Consider the following 27,929-nt stretch of genomic DNA (forward strand, 5'->3'; position numbering starts at 1 on the left):
TAGTGTTTGTTCATATACATTTTATTAAACTTTCTCAGGGTAATAGATTCACATTAACCTGTTAGCCACTCCAAGCTAATGTTAAATTAGTAACGTTAAATAACTCATTTAAATGAAAAATAGAACCAGGGGTAATTTTAAAACCTGCAGAATGTTAAGTTCAGTGTTTTTGACACTCTGCTGTTGTCCCAAACGTCAACATGTTTAAATGAAGGGTTTAGTTAGTTAACCACCCCCATCTACCACCCTTGTCCTCAATGCCATGGTAAAACCCAAGTCTACTGGAGGGTCATAACGCTCGCTGTTGCCCCAGTGGCCGGTTCTGAAGGCATTTCCCGACGTCCAATTCCGAAGTGATTCTTCAACGATCTCCCGGATCATATGTACATGGTACTGGACCCTAATGCTGAACTGGACCAGCGAGTCTGTGGAGGGAGTTTAGTCTCCCCTCATCCGAGACAATCATGACAGATTTTTATGGGTTCAGAGATTAGTGAGTTTGTTGTTACCTGTCTCTACAGATAGAGGGCGCTATAGATCTGTGCTACTCTGTCATCTAATTTACATTAGCCATTAGCATCCTGCTAACACCAACCATACAGATTAAGTGTACAGCGTTAGCCTGACATGTTGGAGGGGAGGAGGGAGGGGGAACAAGGGAAAATGAGGGACGGGAGGAAGAGGGAGGAGGCTGAGAAGGAGAGTAATAAAATAGGAGTAGGAGATGAGAATCTTGAAGCGCTGATCCTGGGAGAGAGCGGAGGAATGTTCCACGTGGCGCCTCCTCATCCGCTGCCGCCACAAAGCCATCCTAAAACACAGGTCAGACAGCGGTCAGGGGATAGCTGGGGGGATAGCTGGGGGTGTGTGTGAAGTTGTGTTAATGGTGTGTGTAGTTGTTCATTCTATTCACCTTTATTGATCAGGTAAGTTGGCTGAGAAGGTCAACCTCGCCCTGGGGAAGAGGGAGAGGAGGGGGAGAGGAAGAGGAGAGGTGGAAAGTGAGCCATGGTTAGGGCTGTTACGGTGACAGTATTACCGCCACACCGGCGAACAGTCAAATTCCACAAGATCGTTTAGTCACAGTAATTAGGCTTCTCCAAGCTCTGATGGTCATTAGCAGCCTACCAAACTTGCTAACTGCCTGGTACTCAGCACTCTATTGTCCTTCAAATCACTCTGACATCAAAATCTAATCAAACACTTCATGAGAGCTCATGTTGCACAAAATGTCTATATGCAACTGTGTGAGAAAACAGTGTTGATGGCCTCTATTAAAAAGAGGAGGATCTCATCAGCTTTCTATAGGCTAGGCTTACTATATCTATTTCACAACCGTCCTAATATTAAGCACATTGTTTCTCTTTACAACAGAAGTATAGCCTACCTGGCTGGCATGAAAATGAACCCTGGGAAAAGTGTCCTCTATTTGCTATTTAAGTGCATAGATGACATGTATTTTTTCCCTGTTTCAAGACAGGTGCATGATAATGGTGCATTCTAAATCAAAACTAATATCACATTATTTAGTATATGTAAAGATAAGATTAAATCAAGAATATTCTAATGGGTGATATTAGCCTATCACTTGTAAAATATATATATATATATATATATACAAAAGTATGTGGACACCACTTCAAATTAGTGGTTTTGGCTTTCAGTCACACCCGTTGCTGACAGGTGTATAAAATTGAGCACACCTCCATGCAATCTCCATAGACAAACATTGGCAGTAGAATGGCCTTACTGAAGAGCTCAGTGACTTTCAACGTGGCACCGTCATAGGACGCCACCTTTGCAACAAGTCAGTTTGTCAAATTTCAGCCCTGCTAGAGCTGCCCCGGTCAACTGTAAGTGCTGTTATTGTGAAGTGGAAACGTCTAGGAGCAACAACGGCTCAGCCACGAAGTGGTAGGACACACAAACTCACAGAACGAGACCACAGAGTGCTGAAGCGCGTAGCACTCGGTTGCAACACAACAGAATTCCAAACTGCCTCTGGAAGCAACGTCAGCACAATAACTGTTCGTCGGGAGCTTCATGAAATGGGTTTCCATGGCCGAGCAGTCGCACACAAGCCTAAGAACACCATGCATAATGCCAAGCCTCGGCTGGAGTGGTGTAAAGCTCGCCGCCATTGGACTCTGGAGCAGTTGAAACGCGTTCTCTGGAGTGATGAATCACGCTTCACCATCTGGCAGTCCAATGGACGAATCTGGGTTTTGGCGGATGCCAGGAGAAAGCTACCTGCCCCAATGGAGAGCGCCAACTGTAAAGTTTGGTGAAGGAGGAATAATGGTCTGGGGCTGTTTTTCATGGTTCGGGCCCCTTAGTTCCAGTGAAGGGACATCTTAATGCTACAACATACAATGACAGACGATTCTGTGCTTCCAACTTTGTGGAAGGCCCTTTCCTGTTTCAGCATGAAATGCCCCCGTGCACAAAGCGAGGTCCAACAGAAATAGTTTGTTGAAATCGGTGTGGAAGAACTTGACTGGCTTGCACAGAGCCCTGACCTCAACCCCACTGAACACCTTTGGGAAGAATTGGAATGCCAACTGCGAGTCAGGCCTAATCACCCAACATCAGTGCCCATTTTAGTCATTTAGCAGACGCTCTTATCCAGAAGGTGGGAAGAAGAGAGTTAAGTGCCTTACTCGACCTCACTTATGCTCTTGTGGCTGAATGAAAGCAAGTCCCAGCAGCAATGTTCCAACATCTAGTGGAAATCCTTCTCAGAAGAGTGGGGGCTGTTATAGCAGCAAAGGGGGGACCAACTCCATATTAATGACTTCCCTGAAGAGTGGAGGCTGTTATAGCAGCAAAGGGGGGACCAACTCCATATTAATGACTTCCCTGAAGAGTGGAGGCTGTTATAGCAGCAAAGGGGGGTCCAACTCCATATTAATGACTTCCCAGAAGAGTGGAGGCTGTTATAGCAGCAAAGGGGGGACCAACTCCATATTAATGACTTCCCAGAAGAGTGGAGGCTGTTAGAGCAGCAAAGGGGGGACCAACTCCATATTAATGACTTCCCAGAAGAGTGGAGGCTGTTATAGCAGCAAAGGGGGGTCCAACTCCATATTAATGACTTCCCAGAAGAGTGGAGGCTGTTAGAGCAGCAAAGGGGGGACCAACTCCATATTAATGACTTCCCAGAAGAGTGGAGGCTGTTATAGCAGCAAAGGGGGGACCAACTCCATGTTAATGACTTCACAGAAGAGTGGAGGCTGTTATAGCAGCAAAGGGGGGACCAACTCCATTTTAATGACTTCCCAGAAGAGTGGAGGCTGTTAGAGCAGCAAAGGGGGACCAACTCCATATTAATGACTTCCCAGAAGAGTGGAGGCTGTTATAGCAGCAAAGGGGGGACCAACTCCATATTAATGACTTCCCTGAAGAGTGGAGGCTGTTATAGCCGCAAAGGGGGGACCAACTCCATATTAATGACTTCCCAGAAGAGTGGAGGCTGTTATAGCCGCAAAGGGGGGACCAACTCCATATTAATGACTTCCCAGAAGAGTGGAGGCTGTTATAGCAGCAAAGGGGGACCAACTCCATATTAATGACTTCCCTGAAGAGTGGAGGCTGTTATAGCAGCAAAGGGGGGACCAACTCCATATTAATGACTTCCCTGAAGAGTGGAGGCTGTTAGAGCAGCAAAGGGGGACCAACTCCATATTAATGACTTCCCAGAAGAGTGGAGGCTGTTATAGCAGCAAAGGGGGGACCAACTCCATATTAATGACTTCCCTGAAGAGTGGAGGCTGTTATAGCAGCAAAGGGGGGACCAACTCCATATTAATGACTTCCCAGAAGAGTGGAGGCTGTTAGAGCAGCAAAGGGGGGACCAACTCCATATTAATGACTTCCCAGAAGAGTGGAGGCTGTTATAGCAGCAAAGGGGGGTCCAACTCCATATTAATGACTTCCCAGAAGAGTGGAGGCTGTTAGAGCAGCAAAGGGGGGACCAACTCCATATTAATGACTTCCCAGAAGAGTGGAGGCTGTTATAGCAGCAAAGGGGGGACCAACTCCATATTAATGACTTCCCAGAAGAGTGGAGGCTGTTATAGCAGCAAAGGGGGGACCAACTCCATTTTAATGACTTCCCAGAAGAGTGGAGGCTGTTAGAGCAGCAAAGGGGGACCAACTCCATATTAATGACTTCCCTGAAGAGTGGAGGCTGTTATAGCCGCAAAGGGGGGACCAACTCCATATTAATGACTTCTCAGAAGAGTGGAGGCTGTTATAGCAGCAAAGGGGGACCAACTCCATATTAATGACTTCCCTGAAGAGTGGAGGCTGTTATAGCAGCAAAGGGGGACCAACTCCATATTAATGACTTCCCTGAAGAGTGGAGGCTGTTATAGCCGCAAAGGGGGGACCAACTCCATATTAATGACTTCCCTGAAGAGTGGAGGCTGTTATAGCAGCAAAGGGGGGTCCAACTCCATATTAATGACTTCCCTGAAGAGTGGAGGCTGTTATAGCCGCAAAGGGGGGACCAACTCCATATTAATGACTTCTCAGAAGAGTGGAGGCTGTTATAGCAGCAAAGGGGGACCAACTCCATATTAAAGCCTTCCCAGAAGAGTGGAGGCTGTTATAGCAGCAAAGGGGGACCAACTCCATATTAATGACTTCCCTGAAGAGTGGAGGCTGTTATAGCAGCAAAGGGGGACCAACTCCATATTAATGACTTCCCTGAAGAGTGGAGGCTGTTATAGCCGCAAAGGGGGGACCAACTCCATATTAATGACTTCCCTGAAGAGTGGAGGCTGTTATAGCAGCAAAGGGGGGTCCAACTCCATATTAATGACTTCCCTGAAGAGTGGAGGCTGTTATAGCCGCAAAGGGGGGACCAACTCCATATTAATGACTTCTCAGAAGAGTGGAGGCTGTTATAGCAGCAAAGGGGGACCAACTCCATATTAAAGCCTTCCCAGAAGAGTGGAGGCTGTTATAGCAGCAAAGGGGGACCAACTCCATATTAATGACTTCCCTGAAGAGTGGAGGCTGTTATAGCAGCAAAGGGGGACCAACTCCATATTAATGACTTCTCAGAAGAGTGGAGGCTGTTATAGCAGCAAAGGGGGACCAACTCCATATTAAAGCCTTCCCAGAAGAGTGGAGGCTGTTATAGCAGCAAAGGGGGGACCAACTCCATATTAATGACTTCCCTGAAGAGTGGAGGCTGTTATAGCAGCAAAGGGGGACCAACTCCATATTAATGACCATGATGTTGGATTGAGATGTTCCACGAGCAGGTGTCCACATACTTTTGGTCATGTTGTGTACATTATCACGTGTGAATGATCTCCAGCTTGTGTGCAGTAAGGCAAGAAACAACTCATGCCTTTTTTCCCTCCTACTTTTTAAAATCATAGTCGCACACACCTCATGTAGCCTGGCCTATATGTTTTAATAAGGTTTGTATCACAACTAAAGTGGCCAAATAACTTCATAACCTGACATATCTATATATGTATATCTATATATCTATCTATATATATCTATCTGACATACTTAGACGGCACTTGAGTTTCAAGTTTGGGGAAGATCATTTTCACCATAAAAATGACCCTTTTATAATAAAAGTATTACATGCATGATCACATTTGCGTTCACTTTTTAAGAATGGTGTTTTTCCCACTTATTTATTGCATTTTGGTATATTCGCGCTTATCGCCTACTGCGCATTGCTGCGCTTATGTGAAGAAATAGCGTAATAGTTTAGGGGAAGTTCACTATTTTACAACTTGATGTTAGATGGTTCCTCTACTGAACTTCCCCTTTAACAAACAATTGCTATTAGAGTTAATACATTATGATTAATTCTACTTCTACTGATTAGAAGATTAATATTAGTTGTGTGATGGAACAGGACAGACTGCCCTCTACTGGCCCTCCAATGCCACCAGTCTGTGTGTGTTTATATAGTCTGTATGCGTCTGTGTGTCCTACCTCAGTAGCGTACAGTATATCCATGATCTTGGAGAGTGTTGGGCTGGTGTTGGTCTCATTCTCCTGACAGATCAGCTCGATGTCTCTCAGTTTACTGAAGTAGAAATCTCTCTCCTTCTCAAGACCATCCACTGTCAACTTCAGGTCCAACATCTACACACACAGACACACATATGATGAGGGAGAGGAGAGACAGGGAGAGGTGGAGGAGGAGAGTAAATATCACATTTACATAAGTATTCAGACTCAGTACTTTGTTGAAGCCCCTTAAGCAGCGATTACAGCATCAAGTCTTCTTAGGTAGGACCCTACAAGCTTGGCACACCTGTATTTGGGGACTTTCTCCCATTCTTCTCTGCAGATGGTCTCAAGCTCTGTCAGGTTGGATGGGGAGTGTCGCTTCACAGCTATTTTCAGGTCTCTCCAGAGATGTTCGATCGGGTTCAACTCCGGGCTCTGGCTGGGACACTCAAGGACATTCAGACTCCTGCATTGTCTTGGCTGTGTGCTTAGGGTCGTTGTCCTGTTGGAAGATGAACCTTCGCCCCAGTCTGAGGTCCTGAGTGCTCTGGAGCGGTTTTTCATCAAGGATCTCTGTACTTTGCTCTGTTCATCTTTCCCTCGATCCTGATTAGTCTCCCAGTCCCTGGCGCTGAAAAACATCCCCACAGCATGATGCTGCCACCACCATGCTTCACCATAAGGATGGTGCCAGGTTCCCTCCAGATGTGACGCTTGGCATTCAGGACAAAGAGTTCAATCTTGGTTTCATCAGACCAGAGAATCTTGTTTCTGAGTCGTTAAGGTGCCATTTGACAAACTCCAAGCAGGCTGTCATGTGCCTTTTACTGAGGAGCGGCTTTCGTCTGGCCTCTCTACCATAAAGGCCTGATTGGTGGAGTGCTGCAGAGATGTTCTTGGTCACCTTCCTGACCAAGGCCCTTCTCCCCCGATTGGTCAGTTTGGCCGGGCGGCTCTAGGAAGAGTCTTGGTGCTTCCAAACCTCTTCCATTTAAGACAGGTGTGTGCTTTTCCAAATCATGTCCAATCAATTGAATTTACCACAGATGGACTCCAATCAAGTTGTAGAAACATCTCAAGGATGATCAATGGAAACAGGATGTACTGGAGCTCGAGTCTCATAGCAAAGGGTCTGAATACTTATGTAAATAAGGTATTTCTGTTTTGTATTTTTAATACATTTTCTAAAAACCTGTTTTCGCTTTGTCATTATGGGGTATTGTGTGTGAGGATATTTATTTTTTTAAATCAATTTTAGAATGAGGCTGTAACATAAATGTGAAACGTCAAGGGGTCTGAATACTTTCCCGAAGGCACTGTATATCAAACATTTAGAAATAAAAATATATACAGAATAAATTAGGTACTTGTTTGATAAGAATTCTTATTTTCATGTTTGTATTTCAGTATTACTATGTGGTGTGTGTGTGTGTGTGTGTGTGTGTACCTACCTGCTGGTTCAGTTCTAGTATCTCAGCGTCTGATGCTCTGGTGGGCGTCGCCCTGCGGATGGGGGCGGACTGTATCTGCCTCGGGGGGGCGTGGAATGTCTTGGTCGCCGTGGGAGACGTCCTCTGGGGGCCTGGACACACAACCAATCTTAACAAGACTCTCACTAGCACCCAATCAACAGCTACCTACATCACAGTTCTACTATAATAACCTGAAAAAAGACTTGCCAACAGGTCACCCCCAAACAACAGAGGGAAACAAAGCCCCTGATTTACACCGTAGAGGGAGAGAACAAAGTCAAAACCCTTTAGAGCAGCACATGAACATACGGGCAGCATGGATCACTTTTACCTGGTGTGGAAGAGGATCATTTGGGTTTGTGGGAAATGAGATGATTTGGTGAGGAGCGGTGAGGACATGGTGATGCAGCAGAGGGGTGAGTGTACCTGGGTTGGGTGAGGGGGTGCCCTCCTGGCGTGTGGTCACAGGGTCATACTCCTTCCCGTCGTAGTTGGCATCAAAAAACTTCTTAAACCACTGGATGAACTCAAAGTTATCCTGGAACCTCCCCTTCACCAGCCTCTCTACTGGGATGATCTGAGACAGAGAGGTACTTTATTAACCCTTCACCAGCCTCTCTACTGGGATGATCTGAGACAGAGAGGTACTTTATTAACCCTTCACCAGCCTCTCTACTGGGATGATCTGAGACAGAGAGGTACTTTATTCACCCTTCACCAGCCTCTCTACTGGGAGAGAGGGGTAGGATATCTTGGATTCAAACAAAAACGAAGTAAAACAAGCGTATGTGTATACCTACAAATCTAGCCTCGTACAAACCATCCTGATCTTGTGAGCTTACAGTGCACTCAAAGTATTCAGACCCTTTGACTTTTTCCACATTTTGTTACGTTACAGCCTTATTCTAAAATTGATTACATTGTTTTTACCCCTCCTCAATCTACACACAATACCCCATAATGACATCACAACACCCCATAATGACATCACAATACCCCATAATGACAAAGCAAAAACGGGTTTTTAGAATTTTTTACTAACGAAAAAAATAAAAATGTATACACTATATTCAGACCCTTTACTCAGTACTTTGTTGAAGCACCTTTGGCAGCGATTACAGCCTCGAGTTTTCTTGGGTATGACGCTAGAAGCTTGGCACACCTGTATTTGTGGAGTTTCTCCCATTCTTCTCTGCAGATCCTCTCAAGCTCTCAGGTTGGACGGGGAGCATCGCTGCACAGATATTTTCAGGTCTCTCCAGACATGTTCGATCAAGTTCAAGTCCGGACATTCAGAGACTTGTCCCGAAGCGACTCCTGCGTTGTCTTGGCTGTATGCTTAGGGTCGTTGTCCTGTTGGAAGGTGAACCTTCGCCCCAGTCTGAGGTCCTGAGCACTCTGGAGAAGGTTTTCATCAAGGATCTCTCTGAACTTTACTCTCCCAGTCCCTGCCGCTGAACAACATCCACACAGCATGATGCTGCCACCACCATGATTCACTGTAGGGATGGTGCCAGGTTTCCTCCAGACATGACGCTTGACATTCAGGCCAAAGAGTTCAAACTTGGTTTGATCACATCAGAGAATCTTGTTTCTCATGGTCAGAGAGTCGTTAAGGTGCCTTTAGGTAAACTCCAAGCAGGCTGTCATGTGCCTTTAGGTAAACTCCAAGCAGGCTGTCATGTGCCTCTTTACTGAGGAGTGGCTTCCATCTGGCCACTCTACCATAAAGGCCTGATTGGTGGAGTGCTGCAGAGATGGGAGAACCTTCCAGAAGGGCAAACATCTCCACAGAGAAACTTTAAGACTCTGTCAGTGTCCATCGGGTTCTTGGTCAGGGAGGTCCCCAGGCCCTTGTGCCCGATTGGTCAGTTTGGCCGGGCAGCCAGCTCTAGGAAGAGTCTTGGTGGTTCCAAACTTCTTCCATTTAAGAATGATGGAGGCCACTGTGTTCTTGAGGACCTTCAACGCTGCAGAAATTTTTCATTACCATTCTCCAGATCTGTGCCTCAACACAATCCTGTCTCGGAGCTCTACGGACAATTCCTTCGACCTCATGGCTTGGTTTTTGCTCTGACATGTACTGTCAACTGTGAGACCTAATATAGACAGGTGTGTGCATTTCCAAATCATGTCCAATCAATTGATTGTAGAAACATCAAGGATGATCAATGGAAACAGGATGCACCTGAGCTCAATTTCAAGTCTCGTGACAAAGGGTCTGAATACTTATGTATTTAAGGTATCTGTTTTTATTTTTTGCTTTGTCATTATGGGGTATTGTGTGTAGATTGATGAGGGAAAAAAATATTTTATAAATTTTAGAAAAAGGTTGTAACGTAACAGAATGTGGAAAACGGACAGGGGTCTGAAAACATTCCAAATGCACTGTACATTGTTGTTTGGCTACACGGATACAGTCTGGCCACGACCAGACTCAAACTGTTTAAGCCCCTCCCTCTCCTTCCACCGTATGGCCGCACCAAGCAGCATCCTCTCATAATCTGTGGGGGTAGTTTAGTTGATGACGACAACGAGAAGCGCCTATACTTGGCGCTCAAGTTAAATCATAACAATGGCTGCTCTTGAGGAGGTTGGCAGGGCAGCTCAAGGCATGGGTCAGAGGCTGTGGGTTCATTGGCAGTAAGATGGTAGAAAAGGAGGAAATTATGAATAAATATGGAGTGGGGGATTGCACAAGCCTTCTGGAAGATCTGACGAAGGGGAAGAAAAAAAGGAGAAAAGCAGAATATGTTTTGAGTGAATATGGAATAGAGGATAACGCAGAACTTCTGGAAGAGCTAGAGAAGGAAATTGAATGTGACGAGAGTGACGTTGAATTAACAGCAGTGATGATCGCTGAGGGAAACGGTGAGGAAGGGTGGCGTCAGAAAGAGGGACACGTGCTCCAATAGTTCAGAGATGGAACCTGACGAGAGAGTAGGGGTGCCCGTGTTGCCGGGGATCGGAAGTGTCAGGTGGAACCTGACGAGAGAGTAGGGGTGCCCCTGTTGCCGGGGATCGGAAGTGTCAGGTGGAACCTGACGAGAGAGTAGGGGTGCCCGTGTTGCCGGGGATCGGAAGTGTCAGGTGGAACCTGACGAGAGAGTAGGGGTGCCCGTGTTGCCGGGGATCGGAAGTGTCAGGTGGAACCTGACGAGAGAGTAGGGGTGCCCGTGTTGCCGGGGATCGGAAGTGTCAGGTGGAACCTGACGAGAGAGTAGGGGTGCCCGTGTTGCCGGGGATCGGAAGTGTCAGGTGGAACCTGACGAGAGAGCAGGGGTGCCCGTGTTGCCGGGGATCGGAAGTGTCAGGTGGAACCTGACGAGAGAGCAGGGGTGCCCGTGTTGCCGGGGATCGGAAGTGTCAGGTGGAACCTGACGAGAGAGTAGGGGTGCCCGTGTTGCCGGGGATCGGAAGTGTCAGGTGGAACCTGACGAGAGAGTAGGGGTGCCCGTGTGGCCGGGGATCGGAAGTGTCAGGTGGAACCTGACGAGAGAGCAGGGGTTGCCGGGGATCGGAAGTGTCAGGTGGAACCTGACGAGAGAGTAGGGGTGCCCGTGTTGCCGGGGATCGGAAGTGTCAGGTGGAACCTGACGAGAGAGTAGGGGTGCCCGTGTTGCCGGGGATCGGAAGTGTCAGGTAGAACCTGACGAGAGAGCAGGGGTGCCCATGTTGCCGGGGATCGGAAGTGTCAGGTGGAACCTGACGAGAGAGTAGGGGTGCCCATGTTGCCGGGGATCGGAAGTGTCAGGTGGAACCTGACGAGAGAGCAGGGGTACCGTGTTGCCGGGGATCCGAAGTGTCAGGTGGAACCTGACGACAGAGTAGGGGTACCGTGTTGCCGGGGATCGGAAGTGTCAGGTGGAACCTGACGAGAGAGAAGGGGTACCGTGTTGCCGGGGATCGGAAGTGTCAGGTGGAACCTGACGAGAGAGTAGGGGTACCGTGTTGCCGGGGATCGGAAGTGTCAGGTGCGAGGAAAAGCAGGTTGAAGTGGCTTCACACTCCAGTACAGTAGGTGGCGGTGTATGGAAAAGGAAGACCTATGTGAGAATGCTATTCAATGCCCTCAAAGCTCATCACTAAGCTAAGGACCCTGGGACTAAACACCTCCCTCTGCAACTGGATCCTGGACTTCCTGACGGGTGGTAAGGGTAGGTATCAACACATCTGCCACTCTGATCCTCAACACGGGGGCCCCTCAGGGGTGCGTGCTCAGTACCCACCTGTACTCCCTGATCACTCATGACTGCATGGCCAGACACGACTCCAACACCAACATTAAGTTTTCCGATGATACAACAGTGGTAGGCCTGATCAACAACGAGACCGCCTATAGGGAGGTCAGAGACCTGGCCGTGTGGTGCCAGGACAACAACCTCTCCCTCAACGAGACCGCCTGTAGGGAGGAGGTCAGAGACCTGGCCGTGTGGTGCCAGGACAACAACCTCTCCCTCAACGTGATCAAGACAAAGGAGATGATTGTGGACTACAGGAAAAGGAGGACCGAGCACGCCCCCATTCTCAGGGCTTCAAGTTCCTTGGTGTCCACATCACCAACAAACTAACATGGTCCAAGCACACCAAGACAGTCGTGAAGAGGGCACGACAAAGCCTATTCCCCTCAGGAAACTAAAAAGATTTGGCATGGGTCCTCAGATCCTCAAAATGTTCTACAGCTGCACCATCGAGAGCATTGTCGTGGCAGAATCAGATTTAGCTAGGTAACATAGATAGATAAGATGTTCTTTTCATCATATGCTTGTGAGATACTGTGGGCAGTTGCATTTTCCCTTCTGAGATAGGGCTTAGTCACTTGGGGCCCAGAGAGGGGAGAGGTCAGGCTTGTCTTCATATGTCAATGTATCTGTTAAACCATGTGGTGCTATGTAGAATATCAGAAGGGGAGGAGGACAGAATGGAACATTGTTTTCTTATGTGAATGTGTCTGTAACTATTCCTAAACCATTTGAAGGGATCTCGTTATTAATGGGGAACCAGTTATCTCATACAATGTCTGTACGCCAGTCACTCCCTACTTTTCTCATGGGGGGAAGGAGTAAGGCAGTGTAGAGGATACAGTCTGCAGTAGAGGATACGGTCTGCAGTAGAGGATACAGTCTGCAGTAGAGGATATAGTCTGCATTAGAGGATACAGTCTGCAGTAGAGGATACAGTCTGCAGTAGAGGATACAGTCTGCAGTAGAGGATACGGTCTGCAGTAGAGGATACAGTCTGCAGTAGAGGATATAGTCTGCATTAGAGGATACAGTCTGCAGTAGAGGATACAGTCTGCAGTAGAGGATACAGTCTGCAGTAGAGGATACAGTCTGCATTAGAGGATACAGTCTGCATTAGAGGATACAGTCTGCATTAGAGGATACAGTCTATACAGTCTGCAGTAGAGGATACAGTCTGCAGTAGAGGATACAGTCTACAGTAGAGGATACAGTCTACAGTAGAGGATACAGTCTGCAGTAGAGGATACAGTCTGCAGTAGAGGATACAGTCTGCATTAGAGGATACAGTCTACATTAGAGGATACAGTCTATACAGTCTGCAGTAGAGGATACAGTCTGCAGTAGAGGATACAGTCTGCATTAGAGGATACAGTCTGCATTAGAGGATACAGTCTATACAGTCTGCAGTAGAGGATACAGTCTACATTAGAGGATACAGTCTATACAGTCTGCAGTAGAGGATACAGTCTGCATTAGAGGATACAGTCTATACAGTCTGCAGTAGAGGATACAGTCTATACAGTCTGCAGTAGAGGATACAGTCTGCAGTAGAGGATACAGTCTACAGTAGAGGATACAGTCTATACAGTCTGCAGTAGAGGAAACAGTCTGCAGTAGAGGATACAGTCTACATTAGAGGATACAGTCTGCATTAGAGGATACAGTCTGCAGTAGAGGATACAGTCTGCAGTAGAGGAAACAGTCTGCAGTAGAGGATACAGTCTGCAGTAGAGGATACAGTCTATACAGTCTGCAGTAGAGGATACAGTCTATACAGTCTGCAGTAGAGGATACAGTCTGCAGTAGAGGATACAGTCTGCAGTAGAGGATACAGTCTGCAGTAGAGGAAACAGTCTGCAGTAGAGGATACAGTCTGCAGTAGAGGATACAGTCTGCAGTAGAGGATACAGTCTATACAGTCTGCAGTAGAGGATACAGTCTATACAATCTGCAGTAGAGGATACAGTCTATACAGTCTGCAGTAGAGGATACAGTCTGCAGTAGAGGATACAGTCTGCAGTAGAGGATACAGTCTACATTAGAGGATACAGTCTGCATTAGAGGATACAGTCTGCATTAGAGGATACAGTCTGCAGTAGAGGATACAGTCTGCAGTAGAGGATACAGTCTGCAGTAGAGGATACAGTCTGCAGTAGAGGATACAGTCTACAGTAGAGGATACAGTCTATACAGTCTGCAGTAGAGGATACAGTCTACAGTAGAGGATACAGTCTGCATTAGAGGATACAGTCTGCATTAGAGGATACAGTCTGCAGTAGAGGATACAGTCTGCAGTAGAGGAAACAGTCTGCAGTACAGGAAACAGTCTGCAGTAGAGGATACAGTCTGCAGTAGAGGATACAGTCTGCAGTAGAGGATACAGTCTATACAGTCTGCAGTAGAGGATACAGTCTATACAGTCTGCAGTAGAGGATACAGTCTACATTAGAGGATACAGTCTGCATTAGAGGATACAGTCTGCAGTAGAGGATACAGTCTGCATTAGAGGATACAGTCTGCATTAGAGGATACAGTCTGCATTAGAGGATACAGTCTGCATTAGAGGATACAGTCTGCAGTAGAGGATACAGTCTGCAGTAAAGGATACAGTCTACATTAGAGGATACAGTCTGCAGTAGAGGATACAGTCTACATTAGAGGATACAGTCTATACAGTCTGCAGTAGAGGATACAGTCTGCATTAGAGGATACAGTCTGCAGTAGAGGATACAGGCTGCATTAGAGGATACAGTCTACATTAGAGGATACAGTCTGCATTAGAGGATACAGTCTATACAGTCTGCAGTAGAGGATACAGTCTGCAGTAGAGGAAACAGTCTGCATTAGAGGATACAGTCTACATTAGAGGATACAGTCTGCATTAGAGGATACAGTCTGCAGTAGAGGATACAGTCTGCAGTAGAGGATACAGTCTGCAGTAGAGGATACAGTCTATACAGTCTGCAGTAGAGGATACAGTCTGCATTAGAGGATACAGTCTACAGTAGAGGATACAGTCTATACAGTCTGCAGTAGAGGATACAGTCTATACAGTCTGCATTAGAGGATACAGTCTACATTAGAGGATACAGTCTATACAGTCTGCAGTAAAGGATACAGTCTACATTAGAGGATACAGTCTGCAGTAGAGGATACAGTCTGCAGTAGAGGATACAGTCTATACAGTCTGCAGTAGAGGAAACAGTCTATACAGTCTGCAGTAGAGGATACAGTCTGCAGTAGAGGATACAGTCTGCAGTAAAGGATACAGTCTACATTAGAGGATACAGTCTGCATTAGAGGATACAGTCTGCAGTAGAGGATACAGGCTGCATTAGAGGATACAGTCTATACAGTCTGCAGTAGAGGATACAGTCTGCAGTAGAGGATACAGTCTGCATTAGAGGATACAGTCTGCAGTAGAGGATACAGTCTACATTAGAGGATACAGTCTGCATTAGAGGATACAGTCTGCAGTAGAGGATACAGTCTGCAGTAGAGGATACAGTCTGCATTAGAGGATACAGTCTGCAGTAGAGGATACAGTCTATACAGTCTGCAGTAGAGGATACAGGCTGCATTAGAGGATACAGTCTACATTAGAGGATACAGTCTGCATTAGAGGATACAGTCTATACAGTCTGCATTAGAGGATACAGTCTGCAGTAGAGGATACAGTCTATACAGTCTGCAGTAGAGGAAACAGTCTATACAGTCTGCAGTAGAGGATACAGTCTGCAGTAGAGGATACAGTCTGCAGTAAAGGATACAGTCTACATTAGAGGATACAGTCTGCATTAGAGGATACAGTCTGCAGTAGAGGATACAGGCTGCATTAGAGGATACAGTCTATACAGTCTGCAGTAGAGGATACAGTCTGCAGTAGAGGATACAGTCTGCATTAGAGGATACAGTCTGCAGTAGAGGATACAGTCTACATTAGAGGATACAGTCTGCATTAGAGGATACAGTCTGCAGTAGAGGATACAGTCTGCAGTAGAGGATACAGTCTGCATTAGAGGATACAGTCTGCAGTAGAGGATACAGTCTATACAGTCTGCAGTAGAGGATACAGGCTGCATTAGAGCATACAGTCTACATTAGAGGATACAGTCTGCATTAGAGGATACAGTCTATACAGTCTGCATTAGAGGATACAGTCTGCAGTAGAGGATACAGTCTGCATTAGAGGATACAGTCTGCAGTAGAGGATACAGTCTGCATTAGAGGATACAGTCTGCAGTAGAGGATACAGTCTATACAGTCTACATTAGAGGATACAGTCTGCATTAGAGGATACAGTCTACATTAGAGGATACAGTCTGCATTAGAGGATACAGTCTGCAGTAGAGGATACAGGCTCGTGGTGACTGTAGACTGTGATTGTAGACTGTGATTGGCTGGAGTAGAATGGAGGAGGACAGACTCGTGGTGATTGGCTGGGGTAGAATGGAGGAGGACAGGCTCGTGGTGATTGGCTGGAGTAGAATGGAGGAGGACAGACTCGTGGTGATTGGCTGGGGTAGAATGGAGGAGGACAGACTCGTGGTGATTGGCTGGGGTAGAATGGAGGAGGACAGACTCGTGGTGATTGGCTGGGGTAGAATGGAGGAGGACAGACTCGTGGTGATTGGCTGGGGTAGAATGGAGGAGGACAGACTCGTGGTGATTGGCTGGGGTAGAATGGAGGAGGACAGACTCGTGGTGATTGGCTGGGGTAGAATGGAGGAGGACAGACTCGTGGTGATTGGCTGGGGTAGAATGGAGGAGGACAGACTCGTGGTGATTGGCTGGGGTAGAATGGAGGAGGACAGGCTCGTGGTGATTGGCTGGGGTAGAATGGAGGAGGACAGGCTCGTGGTGATTGGCTGGGGTAGAATGGAGGAGGACAGGTTCGTGGTGATTGGCTGGGGTAGAATGGAGGAGGACAGACTCGTGGTGATTGGCTGGGGTAGAATGGAGGAGGACAGGCTCGTGGTGATTGGCTGGGGTAGAATGGAGGAGGACAGGCTCGTGGTGATTGGCTGGGGTAGAATGGAGGAGGACAGACTCGTGGTGATTGGCTGGGGTAGAATGGAGGAGGACAGACTCGTGGTGATTGGCTGGGGTAGAATGGAGGAGGACAGACTCGTGGTGATTGGCTGGGGTAGAATGGAGGAGGACAGACTCGTGGTGATTGGCTGGGGTAGAATGGAGGAGGACAGGCTCGTGGTGATTGGCTGGGGTAGAATGGAGGAGGACAGACTCGTGGTGATTGGCTGGGGTAGAATGGAGGAGGACAGGCTCGTGGTGATTGGCTGGGGTAGAATGGAGGAGGACAGACTCGTGGTGATTGGCTGGGGTAGAATGGAGGAGGACAGACTCGTGGTGATTGGCTGGGGTAGAATGGAGGAGGACAGGCTCGTGGTGATTGGCTGGGGTAGAATGGAGGAGGACAGACTCGTGGTGATTGGCTGGGGTAGAATGGAGGAGGACAGGCTCGTGGTGATTGGCTGGGGTAGAATGGAGGAGGACAGACTCGTGGTGATTGGCTGGGGTAGAATGGTTTCAAACACATGAGTTCCATTCTATTCGCTCCTATCCAGAGATTATTATGAGCTGTCCTCCCCTTTAGCAGCACCCTGTGTGTGTGTGTGTGTGTGTGTGTGTGTGTGTGTGTGTGTGTGTGTGTGTGTGTGTGTGTGTGTGTGTGTGTGTGTGTGTGTGTGTGTGTACCTTGTCTACGCCCATTCTCTTGAAGGAGGCCTGTAGGACCTTGAAGTTTTTGATGAACTCATGTTCCAGCCGGGCTGCGAACTTCACCTTCTTCAGCAGGACACAGCCAGGGAACAGCATGTCCATGAACTGACAATACACTGCACCTACACACAGCCAGGGAACAGCATGTCCATGAACTGACAATACACTGCACCTACACACAGCCAGGGAACAGCATGTCCATGAACTGACAATACACTGCACCTACACACAGCCAGGGAACAGCATGTCCATGAACTGACAATACACTGCACCTACACACAGCCAGGGATCAGCATGTCCATGAACTGACAATACACTGCACCTACACACACAGCATGTATTAACAATACACTGCACCTACACACACAGCTATAAACAATACACTGCACCTACACACACAGCATGTATTAACAATACACTGCACCTACACACACAGCATGTATTAACAATACACTGCACCTACACACACAGCATGTATTAACAATACACTGCACCTACACACACACACAGTTATTAACAATACACTGCACCTACACACACAGCATGTATTAACAATACACTACACACACACACACACAGTTATAAACAATACACTACACACACACACACACAGTTATTAACAATACACTGCACCTACACACACACACACACACACACAGTTATAAACAATACACTGCACCTACACACACAGCTATAAACAATACACTGCACCTACACACACACACACACACAGTTATAAACAATACACTGCACCTACACACACACCCACACACACATTTTCAACATAAACAAAGGACTAGGTTGTGATACACTTGTATCAACATGAGGCATTTATAAGTTAGCATATATTGTTTATGAATATATGTAATGAAATCAAATGAATTGTAATGATTGAAATGTTACCGGAACACAGTTGTTCTATCTTGGTGTAGGTGAGCCGTAGAGAGTCGTTGACCCAGGACAGCATCTCATGACGACTCAGGTTCTCCAGAGCCGAAGAGATGGAGAATACATTCACCGCCATCATTCTGCAACACACAGAGTTTTACATGATATAGTTGCAACCTCTACGCCTCCAGTCAGTCTATAGAGAGGTAGATCAGTGATACCTCCAGTCAGTCTATAGAGAGGTAGATCAGTGATACCTCCAGTCAGTCTATAGAGAGGTAGATCAGTGATACCTCCAGTCAGTCTATAGAGAGGTAGATCAGTGATACCTCCAGTCAGTCTATAGAGAGGTAGATCAGTGATACCTCCAGTCAGTCTATAGAGAGGTAGATCAGTGATACCTCCAGTCAGTCTATAGAGAGGTAGATCAGTGATACCTCCAGTCAGTCTATAGAGAGGTAGATCAGTGATACCTCCAGTCAGTCTATAGAGAGGTAGATCAGTGATACCTCCAGTCAGTCTATAGAGAGGTAGATCAGTGATACCTCCAGTCAGTCTATAGAGAGGTAGATCAGTGATACCTCCAGTCAGTCTATAGAGAGGTAGATCAGTGATACCTCCAGTCAGTCTATAGAGAGGTAGATCAGTGATACCTCCAGTCAGTCTATAGAGAGGTAGATCAGTGATACCTCCAGTCAGTCTATAGAGAGGTAGATCAGTGATACCTCCAGTCAGTCTATAGAGAGGTAGATCAGTGATACCTCCAGTCAGTCTATAGAGAGGTAGATCAGTGATACCTCCAGTCAGTCTATAGAGAGGTAGATCAGTGATACCTCCAGTCAGTCTATAGAGAGGTAGATCAGTGATACCTCCAGTCAGTCTATAGAGAGGTAGATCAGTGATACCTCCAGTCAGTCTATAGAGAGGTAGATCAGTGATACCTCCAGTCAGTCTATAGAGAGGTAGATCAGTGATACCTCCAGTCAGTCTATAGAGAGGTAGATCAGTGATACCTCCAGTCAGTCTATAGAGAGGTAGATCAGTGATACCTCCAGTCAGTCTATAGAGAGGTAGATCAGTGATACCTCCAGTCAGTCTATAGGTCAGTCTATAGAGAGGTAGATCAGTGATACCTCCAGTCAGTCTATAGAGAGGTAGATCAGTGATACCTCCAGTCAGTCTATATAGAGATAGATCAGTGATACCTCCAGTCAGTCTATAGAGAGGTAGATCAGTGATACCTCCAGTCAGTCTATAGAGAGATAGATCAGTGATACCTCCAGTCAGTCTATAGAGAGGTAGATCAGTGATACCTCCAGTCAGTCTATAGAGAGGTAGATCAGTGATACCTCCAGTCAGTCTATAGAGAGGTAGATCAGTGATACCTCCAGTCAGTCTATAGAGAGATAGATCAGTGATACCTCCAGTCAGTCTATAGAGAGGTAGATCAGTGATACCTCCAGTCAGTCTATAGAGAGGTAGATCAGTGATACCTCCAGTCAGTCTATAGAGAGGTAGATCAGTGATACCTCCAGTCAGTCTATATAGAGGTAGATCAGTGATACCTCCAGTCAGTCTATAGAGAGGTAGATCAGTGATACCTCCAGTCAGTCTATAGAGAGGTAGATCAGTGATACCTCCAGTCAGTCTATAGAGAGGTAGATCAGTGATACCTCCAGTCAGTCTATAGAGAGGTAGATCAGTGATACCTCCAGTCAGTCTATAGAGAGGTAGATCAGTGATACCTCCAGTCAGTCTATAGGTCAGTCTATAGAGAGGTAGATCAGTGATACCTCCAGTCAGTCTATAGAGAGGTAGATCAGTGATACCTCCAGTCAGTCTATAGAGAGGTAGATCAGTGATACCTCCAGTCAGTCTATATAGAGATAGATCAGTGATACCTCCAGTCAGTCTATAGAGAGGTAGATCAGTGATACCTCCAGTCAGTCTATAGAGAGGTAGATCAGTGATACCTCCAGTCAGTCTATAGAGAGGTAGATCAGTGATACCTCCAGTCAGTCTATAGAGAGGTAGATCAGTGATACCTCCAGTCAGTCTATAGAGAGGTAGATCAGTGATACCTCCAGTCAGTCTATAGAGAGGTAGATCAGTGATACCTCCAGTCAGTCTATAGGTCAGTCTATAGAGAGGTAGATCAGTGATACCTCCAGTCAGTCTATAGAGAGGTAGATCAGTGATACCTCCAGTCAGTCTATAGAGAGATAGATCAGTGATACCTCCAGTCAGTCTATAGAGAGGTAGATCAGTGATACCTCCAGTCAGTCTATAGAGAGATAGATCAGTGATACCTCCAGTCAGTCTATAGAGAGGTAGATCAGTGATACCTCCAGTCAGTCTATAGAGAGGTAGATCAGTGATACCTCCAGTCAGTCTATAGAGAGGTAGATCAGTGATACCTCCAGTCAGTCTATAGAGAGGTAGATCAGTGATACCTCCAGTCAGTCTATAGAGAGGTAGATCAGTGATACCTCCAGTCAGTCTATAGAGAGGTAGATCAGTGATACCTCCAGTCAGTCTATAGAGAGGTAGATCAGTGATACCTCCAGTCAGAATGTTAGGGTTGCACTTCTCAGTCTAAATAGGTGACCCAGCTAAATGCCTTCTATGCTTCGAGGCAAGCAAAAAATGAACCATGCATTAGAGCACCAGCTGTTACGGACGACTGTGTGATCCGCAGCCAATGTGAGTAAGCCCTTTAAACAGGTTAACATTTACAGGACGCATATTCATGCGCTGACCAGCTGGCAGGTGTCTTCACTGACATTTTCAATCTCTCTCGGACCCAGTCTGTAATACCAACATGTTTCAAGCAGACCACCATAGTCCCTGTGCCCAAGGACACAAAGGTAACCTGCCTAAATGACTACAGACCCGTAGCACTCACGTCTGTAGCCATGAAGTGCTTTGAAAGACTGGTTATGGCTCACATCATCCCAGACACCCTGGACCCACTACAATTCGCATACCGTCCCAACAGATCCACAGATCAATCTCTATTGCACTCCACACTGCCCCTTCCCACCTGGACAAAAGGAACACCATGTGAGAATGCTATTCAGTGACAACAGCTCAGCGTTCAACACCATAGTACCCTCCAAGCTCATCACTAAGCTAAGAACCCTGGGACTAAACACCTCCCTCTGCAACTGGATCCTGGACATCCTGACGGGGGCTCCTCAACACGGGGGCTCCTAAGGGGTGCATGCTTGGTCCCCTCCTGTACTCCCTGTTCACCCATGATTGTGTGGCCAGGCACGACTCCAACACCATCAAGTTTGCTGACGACAGGATGGTGGTAGACCTGATCACCGGCAACAATGAGACTAGATGGAGGAGGACAGTGTCCTGGCAGTGTGGGGCCGGAACAACAACTTCTTATTCAATTAAATACAAGGAGCTGATCATGGACTACAGGAAATGGGGGGGAGGGTTGAGAGCTTCAAGTTCCTCTGTGTCCAAATCACTAAGAACTTTAAATGGTCCACACATGCGCACAGTCGTGAAGAGCTTGAAAAGGTTTGGCATGGGCCCTAGAATCCTGAAAAGGTTCTACATCTGTACCACTGAGAGCACCTGGCTGCATCACGTGCTTCTACATCTGTATTGCTTGCTATTTGGGATTTTAGGCTGGGTATGACGCTACAAGCTTGGCACGCCTGTATTTGTGGAGTTTCTCCCATTCTTCTCTGCAGATCCTCTGAAGCTCCGTCAGGTTGGATGGGGAGCGTCGCTGCACAGATATTTTCATGTTTCTCCAGAGAAGTTCGATCGGGTTCGGGCTCTGGCTGGGCTACTCAAGGACATTTAAAGACTTGTCTCGAAGCCACTCTTGTGTTGTCTTGGCTGTGTGCTTAGGATCATTGTCCTGTTGGAAGGTGAAACGTCGCCCCAGTCTGAGGTCCTGAGCACTCTGGAGCAGGTTTTCATCAAGGATCTCTGTACTTTGCTCCGTTCATCTTTCCCTCAATCCTGATTAGTCTCCCAGTCCCTGCTGATGAAAAACATCCCACAGCATGATGCTGCCATCACCATGCTTCACCGTAGGCATGGTGGCAGATTTCCTCCAGATGTGACGCTTGGCATTCAGGCCAAATAGTTCAATCTTGGTTTCATCAGACCAGAGAATCTTGTTTCTCATGGTCAGAGTCCTTTAGGTGCCTTTTGGCAAACTCCAAGCAGGCTGTCATGTGCATTTTTACCATATAGGCCTGATTGGTGGAGTACTGCAGAGATGGTTGTCCTTCTGGAAGGTTCTCCCATCTCCAGAGGAACTCTGGAGCTCTGTCAGAGTGACCATCGGTTCTTGGTCACCTCCCTGACCAAGGCCCTTCTCCCCCGATTGGTCAGTTTGGCCGGGCGGCCAGCTCTAAGAACAGTCTTGGTGGCTCCAAACTTCTTCCATTTAAGAATGATGGAGGCCACTGTGTTCTTGGGGACCTTCAATGCTGCAAACATTTATTGTTACCCTTCCCCAGATCTGTGCCTGGACACAATACAGTCTTGGAGCTCTACGGACAATTCCTTCGACCTCATGGCTTGGTTTTCACTCTGACATGCACTGTCAACTGTGGGACCTTATGAAGACAGGTGTGTGCTTTTCCAAATCATGTCCAATCAATTGAATTTACCACAGGTGGAGTCCAATCAAGTTGTAGAAACATCTCAAGGATGATCAATGGAAACAGGATGCACCTGAGCTCAATTTCGAGCGTCATAGCAAAGGGTCTGAATACTTATGTAAATAAGGTATTTCTGTTTTGCATTTTTTATAAATTAGCAAAAATTTCTACAAATCTGTGTGCACTTCGTCATTATGGGGTATTTTGTGTACAGTGCATTCGGTAAGTATTCAGACCCCTTGACTTTTTCCACATTTTGTTACGTTACAGCCTTAATCTAAAATGGATTAAATTGGAAATGTTCCTCATCAATCTACACACAATACCCCACAATGACATCACAATACCCCATAATGACATCACAATACCCCATAATGACATCACAATACCCCATAATGACATCACAATACCCCATAATGACATCACAATACCCCATAATGACATCACAATACCCCATAATGACATCACAATACCCCATAATGACGAGGCAAAACAGGTTTTTAGAAAGGTTTGCAATCTGGGGAAGGGCACCAAAACATTTCTGCAGCACTGAAGTTCCCCAAGAACACAGTGGCCTCCATCATTCTTAAAAACCAAGAGTCTTCCTAGAGATAGCTGCCCGGCCAAACTGACCAATCGGGGGAGAAGAGTCTTATCCATTTTAAAATAAGGTTGTAATGTAACAAAATGTGAAAAATGTCAAGGGGTCTGAAAACTTTCTGAATGCACTGCATCTATTCTAACTCACACAAACACTCACTCCATCATTTGCTCACTCACACATGAAATGCATATACATTTATACTGACTCTACACCCCCCCACATCCACTCACATACAAACTGCTGCTACTCTGTCTATCTTATATCCTGTTGCCTAGTCACCTTCCCCCTATACATATCTACCTCCATCACCCAGTATCCCTGTCCCCTTCCCCCTATACATATCTACCTCCATCACTCCAGTATCCCTGTACATTGTTAATATGGTACTGACCCTGTATATAGTCACCTTACCCCTATACATATCTACCTCCATCACTCCAGTATCCCTGTACATTGTTAATATGGTACTGACCCTGTATATAGTCACATTACCCCTATACATATCTACCTCCATCACTCCAGTATCCCTGTACATTGTCAATATGGTACTGACCCTGTATATAGTCACATTACCCCTATACATATCTACCTCCATCACTCCAGTATCCCTGTACAGTGTTAATATGGTACTGACCCTGTATATAGTCACCTTACCCCTATACATATCTACCTCCATCACTCCAGTATCCCTGTACATTGTTAATATGGTACTGACCCTGTATATAGTCACCTTACCCCTATACATATCTACCTCCATCACTCCAGTATCCCTGCACATTGTTAATATGGTACTGACCCTGTATATAGTCACCTTACCCCTATACATATCTACCTCCATCACTCCAGTATCCCTGTACATTGTTAATATGGTACTGACCCTGTATATAGTCACCTTCCCCCTATACATATCTACCTCCATCACTCCAGTATCCCTGTACATTGCTAATATGGTACTGACCCTGTATATAGTCACCTTCCCCCTATACATATCTACCTCCATCCCTCCAGTATCCCTGTACATTGCTAATATGGTACTGACCCTGTATATAGTCACCTTACCCCTATACATATCTACCTCCATCCCTCCAGTATCCCTGTACATTGCTAATATGGTACTGACCCTGTATATAGTCACATTACCCCTATACATATCTACCTCCATCACTCCAGTATCCCTGTACATTGCTAATATGGTACTGACCCTGTATATAGTCACCTTCCCCCTATACATATCTACCTCCATCCCTCCAGTATCCCTGTACATTGCTAATATGGTACTGACCCTGTATATAGTCACCTTCCCCCTATACATATCTACCTCCATCCCTCCAGTATCCCTGTACATTGTTAATATGGTACTGACCCTGTATATAGTCACCTTACCCCTATACATATCTACCTCCATCACTCCAGTATCCCTGTACATTGTTAATATGGTACTGACCCTGTATATAGTCACCTTACCCCTATACATATCTACCTCCATCACTCCAGTATCCCTGTACATTGTTAATATGGTACTGACCCTGTATATAGTCACCTTACTCCTATACATATCTACCTCCATCACTCCAGTATCCCTGTACATTGTCAATATGGTACTGACCCTGTATATAGTCACCTTACCCCTATACATATCTACCTCCATCACTCCAGTATCCCTGTACATTGTTAATATGGTACTGACCCTGTATATAGTCACCTTCCCCCTATACATATCTACCTCCATCACTCCAGTATCCCTGTACATTGTTAATATGGTACTGACCCTGTATATAGTCACCTTACCCCTATACATATCTACCTCCATCACTCCAGTATCCCTGTACATTGTTAATATGGTACTGACCCTGTATATAGTCACCTTCCCCCTATACATATCTACCTCCATCACTCCAGTATCCCTGTACATTGTTAATATGGTACTGACCCTGTATATAGTCACCTTACCCCTATACATATCTACCTCCATCACTCCAGTATCCCTGTACATTGTTAATATGGTACTGACCCTGTATATAGTCACCTTACCCCTATACATATCTACCTCCATCACTCCAGTATCCCTGTACATTGTTAATATGGTACTGACCCTGTATATAGTCACCTTCCCCCTATACATATCTACCTCCATCACTCCAGTATCCCTGTACATTGCTAATATGGTACTGACCCTGTATATAGTATGATTACTTAATGTTCTTATCTACCTTGTTTTATCTAGAATTACGTTGTTAGTGATTACTGCATTGTTGGGGTCGCAATATATGGATATATATACAGTGAGGGAAAAAAGTATTTGATCCCCTGCTGATTTCGTATGTTTGCCCAGTGACAAAGAAATTATCAGTCTATAATTTTAATGGTAGGTTTATTTGTATATGGATATATATATATATAGCTGGCCCAAAAAATCTAATTTGATCGTGATAGAAAATAATGTTTCAAATAAATTATTAATGTATGTGAACATAATCAATGACCACATTTAAATGCAAAACTCCAGCTTGCATTTTCAAGTTGACAGTTCTTGTTCACTGGCCTTCCAGAGAACACTGCCATATTAAGAAATACAATTGTTAAAAGATTAAATCAAAGTTAACATTTGTATTTGTACTACATTATTGTGATCACATTATTTGTGACAAAAATATGAAAATGTAATGTGCAACTTAAAAAAAAAAATCTTAATCTACCAAGTATAAAATTGAAATCTTTATTGGCTAAAACAATATTAATCCTCAATTTGTTTTATTTAATTTCCTCATTATCATGCGGCAGGTAGCCTAGTGGTTAGAGCGTTGGACTTGTAACCGAAAGGTTGCAAGATCGAATCCCCGAGCTGACATGGTAAACATCTGTCATTCTGCCCCTGAACAAGGCAGTTAACCCACTGTTCCTCCGGCAGGCCGTCATTGAAAAATAAGAATTTGTTCTTTAACTGACTTGCCTAGTTAAATAAAGGTTATATAAATAAAATAGAAATCCTCGATCACTGTGAGTCAATCAATCACTGTGGGAGGGATTATCAGGGAAGGGGGCGGGATGTTTGTGAGACTCACAGAGTTGGTAGGGTTTCTAACCTGTCAATTCATTATTGGGGGATGTATTTTCAGGGATTAGTGATCTAGTCATTAAAACAGTTATATAATTTATTGTGGCAAAACCGAAGAAAAATAGGTGTGTTCTGTTCAGAAAACTCCATTCTGTTAAGAAACGCCTCGTCAGAAGCCCCTAGGACGGATAATGTGTAGGCATGTCACTCATGACAGATGGTGATATGTGTGTTACTGATCAACGCCTCGTCAGAAGCTCCTAGGACGGATAATGTGTAGGCATGTCACTCATGACAGATGGTGATATGTGTGTTACTGATCAACGCCTCGTCAGAAGCCCCTAGGACGGATAATGTGTAGGCATGTCACTCATGACAGATGGTGATATGTGTGTTACTGATCAACGCCTCGTCAGAAGCTCCTAGGACGGATAATGTGTAGGCATGTCACTCATGACAGACCGCTACTGCGTGCTTGTTGTTGACGGGGGAAAGTTGGTTTCACTGCGACACGATAGCTATGTGAAAACTATCAGTTAACTACTTGATAATAACATCGTAACGTCTAAATCGATAAAGGACTTGTTCATCATCCGAGGACAACAGTCAAACACTATCTAGTTACAACGATAACAATGTGACTACCTAGTAGTCAGTGGCTCTTTTAGCACAAATGAGAGTTGCTGCGTAGGGCTTGATTTAAGCTGCAGAGCCAATGAGCTGAGCTAACTGAGCTAGCTCAACTGCTAGCCTACACTACGTAGACGCAAGCCTAGTGATACAGCTAACGTTAGCTATACATAACGGTCGGTCTAGCCCGGTCTGGCCAACCGGACCAGCACAATTCAACTATACTGTTATTTTCTGATGCAGTTTATATCCAACCCCTTCTGGAGGCCTCCAGTCATTTCTCTCTCACACACACCCACACGGAGCTGCGCCGAATGGGACACGAATGTGGTTGATGTGGTGGCATTCGGGAATGTCTACCTGACTACCTAACTATAAAAACTACATTTACGTTAGTTGTCATAAAGTCCGCTTTTAAATAGTATACATCGTAGTGATAATAGTTAGTGACAGTTACTCACTCTCTAGGTTTGAAGAATCGTGCTGTTCTGAGCCTGTCCGGTCGATACTACTGCGTTGCTACAGCGTTGCTACAGCTTGTTCGTAACGACGAGCTGCTGCCCGAACCAACCAACCACAGCTCAGCCGTCCGCCCCGGCGCGTCCCCCAGCGGCAGCTTTTGACCTGCGTCATAACGCAACTGCATCACCTCGGATCCCCGGGACG

The 27,929-nt window shown here is 45.9% G+C and overlaps 1 protein-coding gene across 1 annotated transcript; it reads right to left on the reverse strand.

Moving 5' to 3' along the window:
• Window positions 1-27,848, reverse strand: mapre3b (microtubule-associated protein, RP/EB family, member 3b). The gene is made up of 8 exons (XM_038986725.1): window positions 27,725-27,848; window positions 18,350-18,474; window positions 17,423-17,568; window positions 7,890-8,040; window positions 7,443-7,573; window positions 5,971-6,123; window positions 914-955; window positions 1-811 (listed from the first exon to the last, which is right to left on the reverse strand). The coding sequence occupies exons 2-7, from the start codon at window positions 18,471-18,473 to the stop codon at window positions 923-925; spliced, it is 738 nt and encodes a 245-aa protein (XP_038842653.1). The 5' UTR covers window position 18,474; window positions 27,725-27,848; the 3' UTR covers window positions 1-811; window positions 914-922.
• Between the last annotated feature and the right edge of the window lie 81 nt (window positions 27,849-27,929).

Source organism: Salvelinus namaycush, unplaced genomic scaffold, assembly GCF_016432855.1.
Source record: "Salvelinus namaycush isolate Seneca unplaced genomic scaffold, SaNama_1.0 Scaffold564, whole genome shotgun sequence".
NCBI classification, from domain to species: Eukaryota; Metazoa; Chordata; class Actinopteri; order Salmoniformes; family Salmonidae; genus Salvelinus; species Salvelinus namaycush.

Bases quoted from the DNA above. Each gene is read 5' to 3' on its own strand.
- mapre3b (XM_038986725.1), bottom strand. From the start codon at position 18,473: ATGATGGCGGTGAATGTATTCTCCATCTCTTCGGCTCTGGAGAACCTG. The intron at 17,569-18,349 runs GTAACATTTCAA...GGCTGTGTGTAG, and splicing joins GATAGAACAACTGTGTTCCG to GTGCAGTGTATTGTCAGTTC. The intron at 6,124-7,442 runs GTAGGTACACAC...CTGTGTGTGTAG, and splicing joins TACTAGAACTGAACCAGCAG to ATGTTGGACCTGAAGTTGAC.